Here is a 15617-nt window from a genome sequence, read left to right as displayed (position 1 = left end):
ATAATCCCACAAGTGGGGTCTGGGGAGGGTAATATGTACGCAGACCTTACCCCTACACCGAAGGGTAGAGAGACTGTTTCCAGGAGACCCTCAGCTCAAAAAGGTAATAGGAGCCGATATATTAGTACCATAAAAATGCATAATAAATAACAGCAATATAATGGATATGAAATACAAAATACGAAATCATATTGCAGCAAAATACAAAATATAACAGCAATCTCAACTAGCATATTGAGATGAAATCATATTGCAATATCTAAAAAGAAAAAACTACAAACGGAATGGAGATGCGGGGTATCGATCCCCGTACCTCTCGCATGCTAAGCGAGCGCTCTACCATCTGAGCTACATCCCCAGGTTGTGACTTAGACATTATGTTTTTATATTTTTCTGGTTTATGTGAAATGAGAGGCTGCTAAAGACTATACTGCGATCACATTTGTGTGGTCAGAGGTTTTTCTGTGCAAAACAGAAAACGCAAGAAAGGATGAAAAACAATAAGAAAAGAACAAAGAAATCGTGGGCATTGCCTCGACCGTAGAAGTCCCACGATATGCATCGACTATCACTGCTAATTACACTGAACCAAATTAAGAGCATCTGAGAGCAGCTGATTAATTACGTTAAATTATTAATTCATGGTGCTACTTAGCATCCAAACTCTTCCCTCTTCATACCCAACTCTCAATAATTACACCTTTAATTATCGCTCTCAGCGACAAAGCCAGAGCCAAAACCAGAACCAGAACCAGAACCAGAACCAGAGACGATGTGTGAAAATTCGTAGTAATGTTATCCGATGTGGGATAGCGGAACCATCAGGGGAACCAGCACCATTAGGACAGAAGACAAAATACAATGATGGATTGTTTGAGAAGGCATTCATGACTCTTTTTGCAAGGAAAATGGAGAATTTTGCGGCTAAGTCTGCGAGTAAAAATGGTTCGCAGAAAGAGGAGAAGAAGAAGGGCTGGTTTGAATATGATTATGATAGTTTTGTAGATGTGTCGAGGAAAGTAATGCAAGGGAGGTCAAGATTGCAGCAGCAGCAAGTGGTTCGTGAGGTACTCATGTCAATGCTTCCTCCTGGTGCTCCTGCTCAGGTACTAGTGTTATTCTTCCTCCATGTTTCACTGCTAATATCAAGCTAGGGGCAGAGCTAGAAGCCCGACTAAGAATTTGGCTGAACCAGTTAATTTTTTATCAAACAGTATATTTGTGTTAAATAATTTATTAATTATGTAAAAATATTAAATTTAGAACTTAGTAGCACTTTATGTTGTCGTTCTAAAATCCATAATTGGGAATCTTGATTTCGCCTGAGTCTCAAATAGTCCCAAAATCATAGGTTTAAATATGAGAAAGAAACAATCAAAATGGAAAATTCTGGTATTGGTACATACTAAGAGCCCGTTTGGACATAATTTTTTTTATTTTTTTTATTTTTTCGAAATCAACGTTTGTTCATAAAATTTCCAATTTTTACTTGAATATGTATTTTGGAAATTTTCGAAAATTTGAAAAACTCTAAAAAGCTGTTTTTCAAAATTTTTACTCAAATCACTCACAAAACTTCAAAAACAACCCAAATTGAAATTTATTTATTTTTACCATTTTTTGAAATTTTACAATTCTTATGTCCAAACGCGTACTAATTCTATGAATAGGGTTAATTATATCGATAGCAAAAGACTTAATTTGATATCATAGGATTGATTAGAATCCTACCTCCTTAATTAGATGCTTCGGGTTGAAGAGAAAAAATTCTTGATAAAGAACTCTTTCCCCTCTAATGGACTATACAACACAAATCTGAGTTTGTCCGGATGGTTAAAAAAGTATAGTAATAGGCCCATACAACAAATTTTAGCATATTTGGAATTGAGAAGTACTAATTGATTGATTGATCATAATAATAGCTTATAGTAATTAGGCTTAGTTTGCTATGGCTAGGATATTTCTATCATCTTATTAATAGGAAAATATAAAATAGTATTTCTATCATCAAATTTTAGCTGTACACTATAAAAGTTTCAACTCTATAATATTCTCATAAAAATTATTCAAATTTGTTGAGTTGAATCTATATAAGCTTAGCTTTTTGGGAAATCCATATTCCATAAAGTAATATATAATCATTTCCATTTACAATATGAAAGGTTCATGAATCTTGATTGGACTAAAATGTATCGTTAATTCATATTTTATGCAGTTTAGGAAACTGTTTCCACCAACGAAATGGGCAGCAGAATTCAATGCCGCAATTACTGTGCCTTTCTTCTTCTGGTTAGTTGGTCCGTCTGAGGTACATTAATCAAACCACTCTCATATACTACAATTTCCAATTTTTGGAACTATACCTATAATCAGTTTATAATCTATACAACAAATAGATAAAAGCATCACTGTATTTTGAAAAAAAAAATCTATAATTATTAGAAAGGAAGTCTTGGTATAACTGGTAAAATTGTTGTCATGTGACTAAGAGGTCACGAGTTCGAGCCGTGGAAACAGCCTCTTGAAAAAATGCAGAGTAAGGCTATGTACGTAGGCCCTTGTAATCCGACCCTTCCCCGGACCCTGCGCATAACGAAAATTTAATGCACCGGGCTACCTTTTTTTCTTTCTATAATTACTATCTTAGTGTTAATAACTTTAATTATGTGCAATTTATCAACAGGTTGTGGAAGTGGAGATTGATGGGGTAAAGCAGAAAAGTGGGGTTCACATTAAAAAGTGCAGGTAAGATTATTTTGGTAAAATTTTGTGACACTATTATAGTGAATAATATTCTGTGACAATAATAATTTTATAATTATAATTGGTAAATTCAAGTACTTTAGTGTGACAAAATTAAAGTATTTTGTTTTTATGATGTCAAAGGTATTTGGAGAACAGTGGGTGTGTAGGAATGTGTGTGAACATGTGCAAAATACCAACACAAGATTTCTTCACAAACGAATTTGGACTTCCATTAACAATGAATCCAAGTACGTCACGGACAAGCTAGGTTTAATTATTTTTTGACACGAAATATAAATAACATTAATATCTAATATTTGTTGTCCAATTGGTGTTCAATAATGCAGATTTTGAAGATATGAGTTGTGAAATGGTGTACGGACAAGTACCACCTCCATTTGAAGAAGATCCAGTGGCCAAACAACCTTGTTTAGCTGATATATGTAAGTCTTCCAAATTTAATTCATTCATTTGGGATAAAAAGATAGCCAAATTAGTAACAAATTAATAAGATGTCTTTATCTACGCAGGTACCATTGCAAATCCCAGCTCAAGTTTCTGTCCGAAACTCCAAGCCTAATTAGGTGAAGATGAGCATATTCAATCATCGATATGGAGCCAAATTTAGTATAGTACATATCTTTTGCAATCTAGTCCAATATACACGTACAATATTATATATGTATCCACACAAATGAAAGTGAATAAAGTTATGGAAATGTGAATGCATAGTAGTAGAAACGAGCGATGTGAAATCTCTATATTGTGAATGAGTTATATGATATGCTTCCTTAAAAGTTAAAACACTGGAGAAATTCGGGATAGATGTCAGATACAATAATTTTTGAAATCAAAATAAAGTTAGAGTGAAATTGAAGTAGAAATTTCTATTTTTTTTTTCCTTCTCAGAAAATCTTGTAAGTTTTTCATATAATGTCTCAAAATTTAAATTTAATTTTATAATTCTTTTAGATTATTGAATTATTTTTAGCCAAATCCATGCACCCATATACGTGCCTGATCCGAACCTCCAATCTTAAAATTTAGATCATGAAAGATTCGACATTTGAGTCCGAGCAACTTAGCCTATAAAAATGTTTTAAATTATTTTATATAAATATGTCTCAATTTTTGGAATGGTTCAAGAAAGAAAGAAATCAATAAAAGGATTTGACACTATGGTACATATTGCGGAAGTCAAATGTATATTGTGTGAATAAGTCACAACTACTATACCAAAATTTATGACAGCCACCAAATAATAAATAAGACAATAAAGCAACAACAAAAGGAACACCAGAATTTACGAGGTTCGGCCAATTTTGCCTACTCCTCGGACACAACCAATATTTTATTCCACTCCAAAAATACAAGTGAAATAATACTTAAGAGAGAAGATACAAATGCCTTAAGAAGATAAGAAGGCAAATGAGTTGTGTATCTAAATCCTAAACATTAGGCCTTCTTTTATAGAGGAAAATCCCCCCAACTCTACTTCCCAACCGATGTGGGACAATTTGACATCTTCAACAAATCTCCACCTTGGCAAAATTCCATACCTTCAATTCTCTCTCAATAACAAATTTTGGTTGTGTCTTCATCTTCAATCTTCAGTGTTCAACAATGTTGATCAAATCCAAACAATGTTGAAACTTGATCGTAGTCACCACTTTTGTCAGCATATCAGCAGGATTCTCTGTAGTATGAATTTTCTTCACCGTGACTCCACCTTCTTCAATGATTTCTCGTACAAAATGATACCGAACATCAATGTGCTTCGTCCTTACATGATAAACTTGGTTCTTTGCTAATTGAATAACACTTTGACTATCACAAAAAAATGTGATACCTTTTTGTTCAACACCAAGCTCCTTTAGCAATCCTTGAAGCCAAATTGCCTCCTTCACAGCCTCTGTAATAGCCATGTACTCTGCCTCTGTTGTAGACAAAGCAACTGTTGACTGCAAAGTAGACTTCCAACTAACTGGTGCCTTTGCAAAAGTAAACACATAACCAGTAGTTGATCTTCGTTTGTCCAGATCACCCGCAAAATCTGAGTCACAATATCCAACTACAGACTGATTGTCTTCCTGCTCAAAAACTAACCCGACATCTACAGTATTATGAATATACCGTAGAATCCACTTCACAGCTTGCCAATGCTCCTTCCCTGGATTGTGCATATATCTGCTAATAACTCCAACAGCTTGTGAAATGTCAGGCCTTGTGCAAACCATTGCATACATCAAGCTACCAACAACATTTGCGTATGGTACCTTTGACATATACTCTCGTTCAGCTTCATCCATTGGCGACATATTAGTACTTAGCTTAAAATGGGGAGCAAGTGGAGTACTAACTGGCTTAGTCTTGTCATCTATGCCAAAACGTTGTAGTACTCTTTTCAAATATTCTTTCTGAGATAAACAGAGTTTCTTTGAACGTCTATCTCTTATTATCTCCATGCCAAGAATTTTCTTTGCCTCACCCAAATCCTTCATCTCGAACTCCTTCTTCAGTTGAATTTTCAACTTATCAATTTCTTCCAAATTCTTGGAAGCTATCAACATATCATCAACATATAGGAGAAGATATACAAAAGAACCATCTTTAAGCTTGCGCAAATATACACAATGATCGTATTTGCTTCTCTTGTACCATTGCCGCAACATAAACTCGTCAAATCGCTTGTACCATTGTCTAGAAGATTGTTTCAATCCGTACAACGATTTTTCAAGTTTGCACACCATATTTTCTTTTCCAACAACTTTGAATCCTTCTGGCTGAGTCATGTAGATTTCCTCCTCCAAGTTTCCATGTAAAAATGCAGTTTTTACATCCATCTGAACTAGTTCCAAATCCAATTGTGCTACCAAAGCCAACATAATTCTAATGGAGGAATGTTTTACAACTGGAGAAAATACTTCATTGTAATCAATTCCCTCCTTTTGAGCATATCCTTTGGCCACCAATCTTGCTTTGTAGCGAACATCTACTTGGTTAGGAAATCCTTCCTTCTTTGCAAATACCCATTTGCACCCAATTGCTTTCTTTCCCTTCGGGAGATTGGCCAATCTCCATGTATGATTCTGATGAAGGGACTGTATTTCATCATTCATGGCAATCCTCCACTTATCTTCTTCTGAACTTTGGACAGCGTCTTTATAAGTAGTAGGAACATCATCAGCTACAATTGAGGTTGCACAAGCAACCGTCTCTATGAGACGAACAGGTTTCGTTATTGTTCTTTTTGGCCTGCTGGTTGCTATTGATTCAAGTTGTTGTTGAGATTCCTGAGTTGGAATCTCCTCTACTGGCTCTCCTTCCAGAGGGTAATCTTCATTTGTTTCCTCCTCTGCTTCTTGTGTAGGAAAAATAAATTTTCCCTCAAACTCCACCTGCTTAGAAGCATCTTCATTTTGTTTGGTATCTTCTGTTACCTTATTTACCATAGCAGATTCATCAAAGGTAACATCCCTGCTGAATATTACTTTCTTTGTCATAGGACACCATAAGCGATATCCTTTGACTCCAGAAGTAATTCCCATAAAAATAGCCTTCTTTGCCCTTGGATCCAATTTTGACTCTGTCACATGATAATATGCAGTTGAGCCAAACACGTGCAAAGAGTCATAATCTACAGCAGGCTTTCCATACCATTTTTCAAATGGTGTCTTGCCATCAATAGCAGCATATGGTAGACGATTAATGAGGTGACATGCATATGTAATTGCCTCAGCCCAAAATTCTTTGCCCAAGCCAGAATTGGACAACATACACCGTACCTTCTCCAGCAAGGTCTGGTTCATACGTTCTGCCACTCCATTCTGTTGTGGTGTATGTCTAACAGTGAAGTGTCGGACGATGCCATCATTTTCACAGACCTTATTGAAATGATCATTTTTGTATTCACCTCCATTGTCTGTGCGAATACACTTGATCCTCTTGCCTGTTTGATTCTCCACCATCGTCTTCCATTTGAGAAAAATTCCCAACACTTCATCTTTGCTCTTCATTGTATACACCCATACTCTTCGGGAAAAATCATCAACAAAGGTTACAAAATAGTGCTTCCCACCCAATGAAGGTGTTTTGGAAGGACCCCAAACATCAGAGTGTACATAATCCAAAATGCCTTTAGTATTATGGATCGTTGTACCAAATTTAACCCTTGTCTGTTTCCCTTTAACACAATGCTCACAAAACTCCAAGTTGCAAGCCTTTACTCCTTTTAACAATCCTTGATCTGATAGAGTTTTCAAGGATTTTCCTCCAGCATGTCCCAAGCGCATGTGCCATAGCTTGGTTGCTTCTGCCTCTTTGTCGTCACTGGATGTCACTGTCGCTGTCCCAATAACTGTACTGCCACGATAGCGGTACATATTATTATTCTTCCGATTAGCCTTCATTACCACTAGTGCACCGGAGCATACTCTCATCACTCCATTTTCTGCAATGATTTTGAACCCTTTTGATTCGAGGGCTCCTACAGAGATGAGATTCTTCTTCAAATCCGGTACATATCGAACATCTGTTAATGTTCTGATCATTCCATCATGGTTCCTTAATCGTATTGAACCAATTCCATATGAGGTAAGAGGGCTGTTGTCCGCTATGTGGATGACTCCATATTCTCCTTCTTGAAATTCCACAAACCAGTCCCTGTTGGGACACATATGATAGCTACAAGCCGAGTCCATCAACCATATGTCTGATGATGTTGATGACTCTGTTGTAACTAATGAGAAGTCTGAATCATCACAATCAGCTACATTTGAATCCATAATGGCCTTTCCATTGTTATGTTTGGCCTTATTCTTCAACTTCGGACAGTCTTTCTTCCAGTGCCCCTTTTCTCGACAAAAGGCACATTCATCTTTGCTGGGTCTGGATCTTGACTTGGATCTTCCCTTCTTTGTCCTCGTTTGATTTTGAGGACGACCCCTCACAAATAGTGCTTCTCCTTCTCCGCCCTTCTATTTTTCTCGCTTTCTTTGTTCATAGCTGTACAAAGCCGAACAAACTTCTCTGAGAGAAACTTCGTCATTTCCATGGAGTAGAGTAGTTTCAAGGTGCTCGTACTCATCAGGAAGTGACGCCAACAACATCAAGGCCAAGTCACCATCATCATAAGTTGTATCCATATTTTGCAAATCTGTGACCAACTTATTGAAACTGGTGATATGTTCATTCATCGTGGTACCAGGAACATAGGTGAAGTGAAACAGTCTCTTCTTCATGTACAATTTATTTTGACTGTTTTTCTTCAAAAATTTATCCTCCAGTGCTTTCCATAATTTACTTGCAGAAGTTTCCTTTGTGTATGGATATTTCTGCTCTCTAGCAAGGTAGGATCGAATGGTACCGCAAGCAACACGGTTGAGAATCTTCCAATCTTCTTCTCCAATAACATCTGGTTTCTTTTCTTCAATGGCCAGATCTAGCCCTTGTTGAAAAAGGACATCTAGAACCTCGCCTTGCCACATCCCAAAATGTCCGGACCCGTCAAATATTTCTACCGCAAATTTCGCATTTGACACAATTCTTGTCATAAGCGAAGATGCCAATGATGACGTATTGTTGACACTTGATGTAGATTCTTCTTGTTTATTGTCTCCCATATTTGACACAAATATTATTTAATAGCTGACGACACAAATCAAGATTATTTCCTTTCTGATGTAGAAGATCAGACTAAGCTGCAACCACAGAGCATACTCAGACAGAACCTTGACTCAGTTACCAAGATAAATCTTTTCTGATGTGGAAGATCAGACTATGCTGCAACCACATAGCATACTTAGACAGTACCTTGGCTCTGATACCAATTGTTGCGGAAGCCAAATGTATATAGTGTGAATAAGTCACAACTACTATACCAAAAATTATGACAGTCACCAAATAATAAATAAGACAATAAAGCAACAACAAAAGGAACACCAGAATTTACGAGGTTCGGCTAATTTTGCCTACTCCTCGGACACAACCAATATTTTATTCCACTCCAAAAATACAAGTGAAATAATACTAAAGAGAGAAGATACAAATGTCTTAAGAAGATAAGAAGGCAATGAGAGGTGTATCTAAATCCTAAACATTAGACCTTTTTTATAGGGGAAAATCCTCCCAACTCTACTTCCCAACCGATGTGGGACAATTTGACATCTTCAACAGTACATATGTGACAGTAATTCATTTTTTATTATTTTTTACATAACTAACAAGTACGTAAGAAAATCTTATTCGACAATAATTACTATGATTAAAACTTTATAATCACTGAAATAAGGAGGGAAATCCTACTTGTGATGCTACGATTCATCTCTAGACCATGAGATTCGAACGGGTGACACAATTGGAAAAATGTAAATAATTTTTGCCTCATACATCCAACTAACTAAACTAAACATAACCGCATTTCCATTTCTGGAAATTCATACAGATTTAATCTCTTTCCCATTTATAGCATCTCCTATTTCCTTAAAGAGTAATTCCATTTCTCAAATCAGAAGGAGAAGTACATTGTGTCCCTTCTCTTTCTTAACGTACACTGCACACAAAAACCAATATGTAAATCACAAGAAAAATTAAAAGACCATTTAATTTGCTTATCCTCCATTTTCAATCCACCTAATTACATCATGTTGCGCAAAATTTCTTTTCTCTTCTTTCTCTTTATTGCATCATTTTATCCATTTTCTCTAGCTGAAATCAGATATTCTGACCTTCGTTCAGATGATCGTCCAATTATACCATTCGATGAATTCGGATTCACACATCGTGGTAGATTAGAACTCAATGTCTCAAAAATTTCACTTGGTGTCCCAAACAGTCCTGCAAATCTTGATCTATCCAAAGTTGGTTTCTTTCTTTGTACACGTGATACGTGGATGCATGTTCTTGAACAAATTGAGGATGCCGAAATAACGTGTGCTCTCCAATCTGATATTGTTAAGGTTGTCTACACCTTTGACAAACTTCGTGACAACTCTTCTTTCGACACACTTTTTGTCGAAACAGATGCTGATCAGTACTCTCTTGTGTTTGCTAATTGCTGTCCTCAACTCAAAGTTACTATGTCCGTTCGATCAGCTATGTACAATCTCGATTCCAAATCAGGCAACCGCGATTATCTCTCTGCTGGCAAGGCGATTTTACCTAGGATTTATTTCCTGTTTTCGCTTGTTTATTTCTCCTTGGTGATCTTTTGGATTTTCGTGTTGTATAAGAAGAGACTTACCATTCACGCGATTCATTTTTTCATGCTAGCGGTGATTTTATTAAAAGCGTTGAATTTGTTATGTGAAGCAGAGGACAAATCTTATATCAAACGAACGGGTAGTGCTCATGGATGGGATGTTTTGTTCTATATTTTTAGTTTCTTGAAAGGGATAATGTTGTTTACGTTGATCGTGTTGATTGGTACGGGTTGGTCATTTCTCAAACCTTATTTACAGGACAAGGAGAAGAAGGTTTTGATGATTGTGATACCACTTCAAGTTGTAGCAAACATAGCTCAAGTTGTGATAGATGAAAATGGACCTTATGGCGAAGAATGGGTGACATGGAAACAGGTTTTCTTGCTCGTTGATGTGATCTGTTGTTGCGCGGTTCTTTTCCCTATAGTTTGGTCAATTAAGAATTTGCGCGAGGCTGCAAAATCTGATGGAAAAGCTGCAGTGAATTTGATGAAATTGACACTCTTTAGGCAATACTACGTCGTGGTTATATGTTATATTTATTTTACAAGGGTTGTGGTTTACGCGTTAGAAACAATTACATCGTATAGGTATCTTTGGACTAGTGTAGTGGCAGGGGAAATTGCATCTCTGGCTTTTTATCTGTTCACTGGATATAAATTCAAGCCTGAGGTACACAATCCATACTTTGTTATTGATGACGAAGAGGAAGAGGCCGCGGCTGAGGCATTAAAGGACGACGAGTTTGAATTGTGAGCAAATCCAAAAGAATTAAGGATCTCATGATCAGCTTTGAAATGGTTGAAGTGATGGTGAGAATTAAAGTGCAAATCTTGTAGATCAGTTTTATTTTGAAGTTTTGTTTAACTTACGTGTTGTCAAATTTTTCTATGTATTTGTACTTAAGCATGTCATATAATTTCTTGGACTAGCATCTTGTCTGGTGAAGAACAATAATTGCTCTGTCAATTTTTGCATGTTTTTCAGTTTAATCATTGTTGACAATGGATAGGGTGATATGTTATTGGACTACTTTTGTAGCATTTACATATCTCATTCAGTAAGTACAATTAATGGCGTGTATGAGGTTACTAGTAATTAACTGCAGATAGTAATTCTATGCCAATGGACAATGTTGTAACTCGTGAAATGACCTCCTTACAAGCAAGAACAACTAGGCATGCTTCATTGGTACTTCCTGAATTGAAGGACAAACTGATTGAGCAACAAACACTGCTTTGCACGGCTACTTGGAATCTATCGTGCTCTACACGGTCACTTGAAAACTACCTGTGCTCTGCACAGCCACTTGGAATCTACCCGTACTCAGCACGATACTTTTAACCTATTCATGCTTTGCATGTGCACCTGAGACCTACACGTGCTTTGCATGACTGCTTGGAACTTACCCTTGCTCAACACAGTCACTTGAAAGTTGAAACTTATCCGTGCTCAGCACGATCACTTGGAACCTACCCTTGCACATAGTAGTTGGAACCCACCCCGTGCTTAGTACAACTACTTGGAGCCTACTCGTGCTCAACACGACCACTTGGAACCTATACGTGCTTAGCGCGATCAATTGGAACTTATCAGTACTCAGCACGGCCACTTAGAACCTATTCGTGCTCAGAACGGCCACTTGGAACCTACCCATGCTCAACACGGTCACTCGAAACCTATTTGTGCTCAACACGACCACTTGGAACCTATTTGCTCAGCACGGCCACTTGAAACCTACCATGTGCTTAGCACAGATACTTGGACCTATTCGTGCTCAGCACAACCACTTAGAACCTATTCGTGCTCAGCACGGCCACTTGGAACCTACCCATGCTCAACACGGTCACTCGAAACCTACTCGTGCTCAACACGACCACTTGGAACCTATACGTGCTCAGCGCGATCAATTGGAACTTATCAGTACTCAGCACGGCCACTTAGAACCTATTCGTGCTCAGCACGACCACTTAGAACCTATTCGTGCTCAGCACGGCCACTTGGAACCTACCTATGCTCAACACGGTCGCTCGAAACCTATTTGTGCTCAGCACGACCACTTGGAACCTATTTGCTCAGCACGGCCACTTGAAACCTACCATGTGCTTAGCACAGATACTTGGACCTACCTGTGCTTAGCACGAGCACTTGGAACTTGCCCGTATTCAGCAAGGCCACTTGAAATATACTCATGCTTAGCATGACCATTTTGTACCTACTCGTGCTAAACACGACTACTTGCCTTTGTGCACACCTACCCTACTATTTGGAGAATCTAATAATTTATTTGTTGGTATAATATAAATTTAATAGTTTATCTGGAATAGTTTTAATTATTTAATAGATTATATACTATTTTTTGTAGAGATCTAATAATTTATAATCTTTGTGTTCATGACAAATCTGTGCTAGATGAACAAAATAAATACTACACATGATATAATTGGGAAATATGACCAAATCATCAACCGAAATTAAAGACCATGAAAGAGAGTATCTTTGTGTATAGACAATATAATGATCAAACAGGGGACAACGTTATTAGGAAAAGATAATCCAGTTGACTATGTCCCCTTTCAAAGAAAATATGAACGGCTCGTAATCAATTTGAATATAAAGGAAACAAGTAGTATCGTTATCTCATCACTCAGAATAGGTGCTATTATCTGGACCTACTTGAACTACGCACGTACATACTTCTAACTGGATATAGTAGTAATATATATTAGTTTATCTAAGTTTGGTGTAGTATATAATTTGATTTATACCAACAAATTGCTTAATGGTGATGATTGTGAATAGGTAAGAAATTCAACATCATCATCAACATCATTCTGTGTTAGCTGTGCCTCATGAGATAGAGGAAAGTATAAGTTGTTGCTTGATGTTTGGAGATGGCCATTAAGTTGAGAAGCCACCAGGTGATCTAGGGCTACCCAGTCGGCTTTTTTATCGCTCTCCTCGTGGTAATTATTCATGCAAGAATAATGTTGATCAGTTCCTGTTGACGACATGATCTCATCAAAGCTGCAATCTTGATGAACTTGACGATGATTCGCCAGCTCGGGAAGGTGTAAGAAATTGCGCCCTTCACTAATTCCAGGACTGCTGATTTGCATATTATTAGTATCAAATTGAATGTTTTCATTGTTGTTGAACTGCTGGATATTGCTCATGTGTCTGGTTTGATCATGTTTTTTATTGCATGACCTTCCCATGTACATGAGTATTTGATCAAGTACGCCATCGGTGTTTTGATTCTGAATAAGAGTCCTAGTGACGACAGAGGAGATTTGAGGACTTTCAAGTACCTTATGGTGATTCTTCTTCTTGAAAACACGGCAAACCACCCAACCCTCTTCCTGAGCAGCTGAATCAGAGGCCTGGATATGTAAATTAAACGAGTTCTTACGTTATCAGGTCACTATAAAGATATATATAGGTAACCCTCCATAAAAAGTACTTTTATAATCTTGAAAGGACAGGGTACATGCTAGTAAAAAAATTTAATCTTGAAAATAAGACAGGTTACATGCTACAATATGTAAAAAGTGAAATTCTGTAATCTTAAAAAAAAGACTACAATATGTAAAAAGTGAAATTCTGTAATCTCGAAAATAAGACATGTTATATACTGCATCAGAAAGATTGGGGTACGTACACAAAAGTTGACGGCTTCTTGGGGAGTATTGTTGTCGTCGAGACGATACTCATGCATGATCCAATCTAATTTCAGACCATGTGGGGCACGTCCTTTATAAAAGACTAAGGTTTTTCGCATTCCTATTCTTTTACAATTGCCGTATATTACTTTGTCCCGACCTGTAGCCTTCCAAAACCCTGCAGCAGTGGCACGATTTGTGCGTGTCCCGGTTGGATATTTCTTGTCCTTGTGACTGAAGAAGTACCAATCATTTTGTGGCGTCGATCCTATTTTGCACTTCTCTGACACATATTAAGTTAAATTATTTTCAAATTTAAAAAATGGTCAATCTTTTTGAGCCATACAGAAAATAGGATCATATAAACGGAAAAATGCACAACTTGATGATGGGTCTCACCTTGAATGTCCCATGGTTCGAGCTTGTTAAGATCAACTTCACGGATTACGTCAAGGTCTATCTTGTCGTTAACAATTTTCTTCCTCAAGTAATAGTGAAGAAGCTCTTCCTCAGTTGGATGGAAACGAAAACCCGGAGGCACTTGTGATTGACCATTAACTGATAGATTCATCTTTTGTGTCAAAAATCGAGCTTAATTTGATTTCCTAAAATGGATAGCTAGCAACTGAAGTGAGTGTAGAGAAGAGGGTTGGAAAATTGTTGAAGAAGAGAGGTAAAATGGCAAGGGAGGAAACACTATGATTTATATGCAGTAGTTAGGAACACAATATATTGGGTCCAAAAATGCATGAAAAGGTTTGGTATCATGGCCAATAGAGGACTTTTACACAATATTTATGAAAAAAAAAGAAAAATGAAATCAAACAGATTAATAGACCAGACCAAAAGGGTAAGCCGGTAAGGTTGTGGGCCCTATTATAGGTAGAAGTATTGGGTCCCACATATTCTTAGTGGGCTTTTTGTCTTCCCATAATCCAGTGGTGGGGTAATCCTGCATCAAGAAACTATGACCCTTGACCTTAATATCTCTAGAAAAGCTCTCTTAAACAACCATTATCCTAAGAAAATCTCTCTGTCTCTCCTTTTTTATAATTATATGGCAACAACAACATATCCAATCTTACCCCACACCATAGAGTCTGAAGAGGATAGTATATATGCAGATCTTACCCTTACCTTATGAGGATAGAAAGTATGTTTCTAATAGACACTCAGCTCAGGAAAACATAAGTATCACATTAATAAAAATATAAATAAGAAGGGAAGTAGCATAAAAAGTTTATTAAAAGAAAATTATTTCTTATTAGGATTTTATTTATTTATTTATAGGATTTAAACTCAAAACTTCTAAGTAAGAGTGGAAGAATCTTATATATAATCTCCATCAGACCATACTTTTTGGTAGTTTTCTCACTCTTTTTATGCATCTATCTCTCACTTTACTCGTGCAACTAACACCAACGACAAAGAGAGATAGAGATGGGGTCGGAGCATTGTGCTTTCCAAATTCATGATAGTCTATCAGATAGTTATAGAATTGAAATAAAGATACAAATTTTCTTTCATAGCTATTTCCACCTTCGTTCCAATTCAGTCACTGCAGTACCAACTAGTATAGCACATTGCATCATTATATGTTTCCATCGCATACCTCCTTTTTTATTTTACTTTTTTATTTGAGGATTTTAGTTTTTCAAAAGGTCATGTATATCTAACACTTCGTCATAAACTGTGCATATTGCATAATTACTTAGTGACATACGTACCAAGTATAATTTGTCCATGGAAATCTAGTTAGGCTATTTGAATTGCCTCCATGCTATAACCAGAAAGCTTTAATTTCATTTCTGCCTTGAGAAAGTGTGAAAAAAGGTAGTCTGGTACACTAAATTTTCGTTATGTGAGGAATCCCTCCAGGAAAAAGCCGGACCACAAGGGTCTATTGTATGCAGTCTTACTCTGCATTTCGGCAAGAGGTTGTTTCCATGATTCGAACCCGTTATCTCCTGGTCACATAGCAGGAACTCTACCGTCTTGAGGAAGTGTAGCA

The 15617-nt window shown here is 37.0% G+C and overlaps 3 protein-coding genes and 1 non-coding gene across 4 annotated transcripts; 2 read left to right on the top strand and 2 right to left on the bottom strand.

Moving 5' to 3' along the window:
- Window positions 1–285: 285 nt before the first annotated feature.
- On the bottom strand, window positions 286–358 carry TRNAA-AGC (transfer RNA alanine (anticodon AGC)). The gene has a single exon. It is a non-coding gene; the product is annotated as a tRNA-Ala (tRNA).
- Window positions 359–468: 110 nt separating this feature from the next.
- LOC104232701 (beta-carotene isomerase D27, chloroplastic) lies at window positions 469–3504 on the top strand. Its single transcript, XM_009785961.2, has 6 exons — window positions 469–1106; window positions 2216–2308; window positions 2684–2745; window positions 2887–2993; window positions 3093–3188; window positions 3276–3504. The coding sequence occupies exons 1-6, from the start codon at window positions 642–644 to the stop codon at window positions 3323–3325; spliced, it is 873 nt and encodes a 290-aa protein (XP_009784263.1). The 5' UTR covers window positions 469–641; the 3' UTR covers window positions 3326–3504.
- Window positions 3505–9201: 5697 nt separating this feature from the next.
- Window positions 9202–10984, top strand: LOC104232700 (protein CANDIDATE G-PROTEIN COUPLED RECEPTOR 7-like). Its single transcript, XM_009785960.2, has one exon. It carries the CDS (start codon window positions 9387–9389, stop codon window positions 10698–10700), a length of 1314 nt encoding a protein of 437 aa, XP_009784262.1. The 5' UTR covers window positions 9202–9386; the 3' UTR covers window positions 10701–10984.
- A 1450-nt stretch (window positions 10985–12434) lies between these two features.
- Window positions 12435–14286, bottom strand: LOC104232699 (NAC domain-containing protein 43-like). The gene is made up of 3 exons (XM_009785959.2): window positions 14006–14286; window positions 13606–13889; window positions 12435–13327 (listed from the first exon to the last, which is right to left on the bottom strand). The coding sequence occupies exons 1-3, from the start codon at window positions 14175–14177 to the stop codon at window positions 12707–12709; spliced, it is 1077 nt and encodes a 358-aa protein (XP_009784261.1). The 5' UTR covers window positions 14178–14286; the 3' UTR covers window positions 12435–12706.
- Between the last annotated feature and the right edge of the window lie 1331 nt (window positions 14287–15617).

This window comes from Nicotiana sylvestris, chromosome 12, assembly GCF_000393655.2.
Source record: "Nicotiana sylvestris chromosome 12, ASM39365v2, whole genome shotgun sequence".
Taxonomy (NCBI): Eukaryota; Viridiplantae; Streptophyta; class Magnoliopsida; order Solanales; family Solanaceae; genus Nicotiana; species Nicotiana sylvestris.
The sequence above is the reverse complement of the archived record's forward strand: the minus strand, read 5'-3'. Positions and strand labels throughout refer to the sequence as shown.

Coding starts and splice junctions, on each gene's coding strand:
- LOC104232701 (XM_009785961.2), top strand. CDS start 642: ATGGTGCTACTTAGCATCCAAACTCTTCCCTCTTCATACCCAACTCTC. Junction 1,107..2,215: donor CTCCTGGTGCTCCTGCTCAG/GTACTAGTGTTA, acceptor TATTTTATGCAG/TTTAGGAAACTGTTTCCACC. Junction 2,994..3,092: donor TCCATTAACAATGAATCCAA/GTACGTCACGGA, acceptor TCAATAATGCAG/ATTTTGAAGATATGAGTTGT.
- LOC104232699 (XM_009785959.2), bottom strand. CDS start 14,177: ATGAATCTATCAGTTAATGGTCAATCACAAGTGCCTCCGGGTTTTCGT. Junction 13,890..14,005: donor CGAACCATGGGACATTCAAG/GTGAGACCCATC, acceptor AATATGTGTCAG/AGAAGTGCAAAATAGGATCG. Junction 13,328..13,605: donor AAGAAGCCGTCAACTTTTGT/GTACGTACCCCA, acceptor TTACATATCCAG/GCCTCTGATTCAGCTGCTCA.
- LOC104232700 (XM_009785960.2), top strand. CDS start 9,387: ATGTTGCGCAAAATTTCTTTTCTCTTCTTTCTCTTTATTGCATCATTT.